Source organism: Mytilus edulis, chromosome 2, assembly GCF_963676685.1.
Source record: "Mytilus edulis chromosome 2, xbMytEdul2.2, whole genome shotgun sequence".
NCBI classification, from domain to species: domain Eukaryota; kingdom Metazoa; phylum Mollusca; class Bivalvia; order Mytilida; family Mytilidae; genus Mytilus; species Mytilus edulis.
Window position 1 is genome coordinate 73846900 of NC_092345.1, and position 6220 is coordinate 73853119.

The 6220-nt window shown below is 32.7% G+C and overlaps 1 protein-coding gene across 1 annotated transcript; it reads left to right on the forward strand.

Annotated features, from left to right (window-relative positions):
• Nucleotides 1-4113: 4113 nt before the first annotated feature.
• On the forward strand, nt 4114-4821 carry LOC139511011 (uncharacterized). The gene has a single exon (XM_071297576.1). It carries the CDS (start codon nt 4114-4116, stop codon nt 4819-4821), a length of 708 nt encoding a protein of 235 aa, XP_071153677.1.
• Nucleotides 4822-6220: the final 1399 nt, after the last annotated feature.

Sequence of the window (6220 nt, forward strand, 5' to 3'; positions counted from 1 at the left end):
ATGTGCATATGTATGTAATCAGTATATTCCATAGATTTGATTTTCAAAAGTTAAAAGAGTGAAAATAAATTCCTTTTATGTGTATCCATGGCAACATTCTGCATTTATTTACCATAAAATATTGCAAAAAGGGGGGTGGACATGTCACATATTCCCCCAAAATTTGGATCAAACTAGAATTTCAATGCCTTTGAGTAATACCTTTTTAGAAACTGTTTTCATAAATCTTCCTAATGATCAAATAAAAAATGGGTGTCTTTCGCCTCATTTTTTCGTAAAATCCAATCACAAAGTTCGTGCGATAAAAAGTTGGAAAAAAACATTACAATAATTGTCGGACCAATGTATGGTAGGGACATGCAAATACGGACTGTCATACAGAAAACAGCCTATATTACATACATTACATACTCTTGATGTTCATATAAACCCAATACAAAGGCTATTTTAATACTCAGCTATCCAAAAATGAATTTTATTGCACACTAGCTCTCATATTTGAAAAATCCACAGGGGCCAAAATGCGAAACTACACACCTAACTGTGGAGTGCTACCTAAGCATTCGCAGGTGCAATACTGATATCGGTAACAGGATAGACAAAAAGGTAACAGGATAGACTTTTATATAGTAATATATCAGAAACGTACGTTCCTGTTACCAATGAAATATAGAGAAAAGTAAACTAACTTATGAGGGATTTACTTGATGTTGGGTTTATTTGAAAGGGTGAAAAAATGCCAAACAATATAAATTGCTATCTTAGACTTGCATTACTGGTGGTAATTTTTACAACCTTTGAAAACCAATTTTTAGAGGCATTTTTCAGTACAACCTGGAAAATTGGCAAATAATCTCTCATATTACAGAATGAATATATATAGAAGTTTATTCTCTTGAAACCCATCTAATTGTCTACTTAAAACAAGCTTAACATTTTATCTAAACCTTTTCTTAATAACCCAAAATTTCTTTTGAAAATGGTAACAGGATAGACAAAATAATGTACCACCGATCAAAAAACGTTTCAACATATTCTTGTATGACATCATTAAGATTGCATCTTTTAATATGTTGTTCTTAAAGTACTGTTTGTTTTGATTTAGTTATGTAGAGGGTTGTTTGAATAAGTAACTTTTAATATTTTTTTCAATTTCAAAATTCGACATTTTTTGAAAATGACCCATGTGTGGACATTTATTTAATGCCATTGTATGTTGTGTGAATCTACTGAACATTCATTTAGTCACGGTGTGCGGTTGATTTTACTGTGCCAGTATTTTATAATCTTTGTTCTAGAATTGCTTTTGCTTTGTTTATATGTATGCATATATGTTTTGTGAATTTTGTTCTGTTCAGTCTTTGTGTAGTAAAACGTTTTTTTTTACCTGTACTACCTATATTTTAAAAAAGTTGGATAAATGAGAATGAACCATTTTAATCTAGGATATTGTATTTTTAGAAAAAATAAAGTTCATACATAGTTCATGCAAAGGTAAAGACAGCCGATAAAACACCGTGGTATTCCAAGAATAACAGACCCACACATTAAAATATATATTTGGGAGTGGCTTTCGCGGAAGGGAAACAATGGTTATGACCCAGATACTTACAGTAGCAATCTGATACCGATATACAGGTAAGTTGTGTAAAAATATGAATACAAATAATAACAAATATTCGAAATTTGAACACAATATTGCATCGCAATAAAGTTTAAACAAATAAAACTGTTAATACTATTCTGCTGTTTTTATTCTTTTTTTCAGTTTAATTTTGTACAAATGCAGTTTTTATTCTTTTAATTTGGATTTTATTTATCGGTCAAGGACATCCACAAAGATTTAATGTTAAACAATTTCTAGTATTATAATACAACTCTCTCAATAAACGTTGCCTGTTTAGTTAAAAAAAAAAAACTGTGTTTGATAAAACATTTAGGAAAATGCCACTCTGTTACTTCAAGAACATTATATATTTTTTTCCAGCGCATTTATAAAATATATAAAAGCCCATTAATACCCCGGGTATTCAAACGCATATTTCTTTCTACCAAATAAGTTGTGTGAGGTTCTAGAACAAGCAAAGGGTTGTGAAAGTGGGTATACCTACTATATTTAACTGTTCCAGTGATTAAAACCAAATACATGTTTTTTATAACTGATTTGGATATCTAGGGGTCGAAAGGAGTAGACCAAAAATATGGCAGTTTCACAACTTTTTAAAATGTAAACTTGTATCTATTAATTGGAAAGTATGATACTTCTGTTGCATAAAATAGGCTGTTTTTGACATTACAAGGCACATGTATCAGGTATTACAATCATTTAGTTCTGCTAAAATACTGAAAGCTTCAAAATTTTAGCATTTGCGTTATTTTTTTTACGCTATTTGTCCTAAATGGAAGTGGACGCATTTGTGTTCATTTTTAATATTTTAATGTTAATTGGCCCGAGACCACAGTTATCGTCCTTTGATTTTCGTTTTTTTCCACGAATGTAGCCACGAATATAGTCCCTAATTTGGACAGTGTGTTACTTGGAAATATTTTGTATACCCCTTCCAAATTTATTTCTCTACGTTTTATGCCAGGGGGGTGAAATGACACTAAAAAAATGGATCATGAAATTCAAAGTAAAGTAGTGATTTGGTCCAGCAAAAAAGGTTAAAAAATAAGCACTTCGGCAGCTGTCAAAAGATTTGAAGACCCCTTTATTAAAATTGTCCATATTTTGAGTTAGAGCTGATGTTTTCTATAATTTTGATATAATTTGTCCCAAAAGTCGTACAACATTGTAAAAATATTATTGAAAAAGCGCAGGTTGGACTTTTTGAATTTTCATTTATTGTCTAAAAGAAATGCACTGCGAAATGACTGTGTTGTTAGACAAGTTGTATTTGAAGAAAATACAAAAAATATATATAAAGGTTGAGGCCACTTTCATTTTGACAAAAAACATCTGAAAAGTGACATATTTATTATGGCATATTTGCTGGATTTGTGGGATATATACGATTGCTTTCAAGCAATCTGTAGACTTATACCATTGACTCAGGGCTACATGCCCTCACGTCAACCGTTTTATTCTAAACATTCAGCAACACCTCAGATTCTTATGATTGTCTTGCTTTAAAAGGTAAAAACAAGCAAAAGGATTGAACTTAAACAACTTTCCTGTAATGTTCTTCTCATCATAATCTTCATATTTGATACTTCCATTCACTTATTCGCGTGTTTTTAACAACACGGAAAATCAGAATTAAGCAGAGATGAGTTTTTATATTTGGTGTCTTTATAAATTAAGAAACACGTCAGAGGGAATTCCCCAGTTTTGATAAATGCGAGAGTTCTCTGAATTCCGATAATTCTATTTCTGTCATATAAGAACTGAAGTGGAGTTTTTCTATATGTTACCGTTATGAAACTGATATTTGATACTGTACTCTCATAAAGAAATGGAGAACCATCTAGGTCGTTTAATTATCATTTAATAAACGTTTTTGTTCCAAATCACAAGTCGCGGGTTTGTTTATATATTAATGCGCATGCGTATAGTTTTCTGGATTTCAAGGGGTATCAGATTGAAAGGTTGCTCTGGATTTCCTACTTCATTAATTAATAATTTAAAACTCATGGGATTCTTTCTATGTATGTCTACTATTGAGGATTATTGTTAAATAATTTTAAATCATATGCATCATTTAAATTAAAATACATGTAGTCCACATCGTAAAGGTTTACCTATAACACCCATTCAGCCGAAATGGAGTCTTCCATGTTATCGTTTCGAGTTCCCTTCCGGAAGTATTTTCCGTCAAAATCGAAATACAATACGACTCGTCAAAAAAATTAACTCGTTAGATATCGATAAACGTCGTACTATATTAAGAACGATCTCAATTTAAACAGAGGAGTGTGTACGGAAAGGAGTCATGCCCACTGACCCAAAGGAATTTTATATTTTATATCAACGACATACCAGTTGGGCTAAATTCCACCATACGCCTATTTGCAGATGACACCATTGCATATCTGGTAATAAAATCAAACAGTGATTGCGAAACCCTTCAAAAAGACCTCAACACACTAGGCATTTGGGAAAATACATGGAAAATGGCTTTTCATCCTGACAAGTGTAATGTCATGTCCATCAGCCGAAATAAAAATCCATTCATTTATAATTACACTTTACATGGCCACATTCTTGAACATGTCGATAAGGCGAAATACCTAGGTGTGACAATTCAATCAGACCTCAAATGGCACAGTCACATAAACAACATCTGCAATAAAGCCAACAGCACACTAGGTTTTCTTCGAAGGAATCTTAACATCAGTTCCACCTCAGTAAAGGAACAGGCATATAAATCCTTAGTCAGACCATCACTAGAATATGCCTGTTCAGTTTGGGACCCTTACTTTACTGAGGATATTAACAAAATAGAAAAGGTACAAAGAAGGGCTGCTAGATATGTCACTAACCGACACAGAAACACCTCAAGCGTTAGTGACATGCTAGACCATTTGAAATGGAGAGACCTTGCTAACAGGAGAACAGATGCACGACTGGTCATGTTCTATAAAATCACATATCATCTCATTGCAATCACAAAAACAGACAGATTAATTCAACCGCTCAGACAGTCCAGGAACATGCACACACTCTCATACCAAATTCCATCCTGCAGAACACAAATAAGACAACAATCATTTTTCCCACGCACAATTAAAACCTGGAACAGCCTTCCCCTGAGTATTGTTATGAGCGACTCTATAGAGTCGTTCAAAGTAGCCGTCTCAAACTACACCTACAGCCCATAAATTCATCATGTGTAAATAGTTTTATCTTAATATTTTAAAAATAATAAATTAAAAATATGCACTACCACTATGTAAAAATTTTTATGTTTTGTTTATTATCACAAATTTGTATATTTCACTGTACACACATATATATGTCTTCACAAAGCAATGCGCAGTACAAGTGACGTAAACTTCAACGTGTTGAAGGCGGTCATTACATAGTAGAAGAAGAAAGGAAATTATATTTAAAGAGTTAGAAAATGGGGTTTAACGGTGATAAGATACGAAGTGAAATACCTTCTCTCACTCTCAGTGACTGCTGTGGAAAGTAAACTTGGAATTGATAGTACAAAAATAAAACAAAATAAGTACATTGCTCATACACTTGTATCCGGGATTGGCTATTTTTAAAGTTGAGTAACTATTCAGATTATTACATTTTGCATGTGCAGTTGAATTAATTTTGAAAATAATACTATCTAGCTGTACCAGGGCTGCCAAAAAATGCTTTTGCGGCAGTATCATTGGGTCTTTTTTTCCCCTCTTTCATCTTTTTAAATTTGGCCAAATCTCACGCATTTTCTTAATGAAAAGTTGGCAGTACTGCTATACATGTGTCGATGAAAACTATGGCAATCGTATCACTCAGAGCATTCTGCTCTTTGATTCATATTTAAGCTTGAATTTGGAGTATTTAATGCCAAAATAATTTCAAATCTTTCACTTATTGAATCGACTGACGACCTTGACTGGCTATACAGCCCTTGCACGGTCGGTGACAATTTTTGAGAGAGTTAACGCCTTATAATATAGACTGACCATTGTATCTGCCTTTGTATCCTGAAATCGTGGCACGACTCACATCGGCACGTCAGTTTGATTTAGAAGAAATATCAACATAGTTAGATAATAAATTAATTATCTTATTCAATTACTACCACAATTCGATATTAATTAGTATTGTAATTTTCATTGTTATTAATAGATGTTATATCAACATTACAAACCTAATTGGGAAATGTTAAAAGAAATTCAAATGTAACGTCGCTTAGATTTGTGAGGTTATCGATTTGGCTAACGCGGCTGCTAATTTTTATGTGCTGGTTAAGGTTATTTATCTATCCGTTTTTATTTTGTAGCAAGTCCCCAGTTTTATCATTTATATCTATTATATAGTCATTTTATATAAATGTACTGTTTGCAAAAAGTATGAATTTTTGTAAATGATAAGGAAGTTCCCAGGTAGAAAACCCTAGCTGTATTTGGCACAACTGTTTGCAACTTTTGGTCCTCAATGCTTTTCAAATTTGTACCTTTTTTGGCTTTCGAACAATTTTCATCCGAGCGTCACTGGTTAGTCTTGTGTGGACGAAACGAAACGCGCGTCTGGCGTATTAAATTTTAAACTTACCCACCG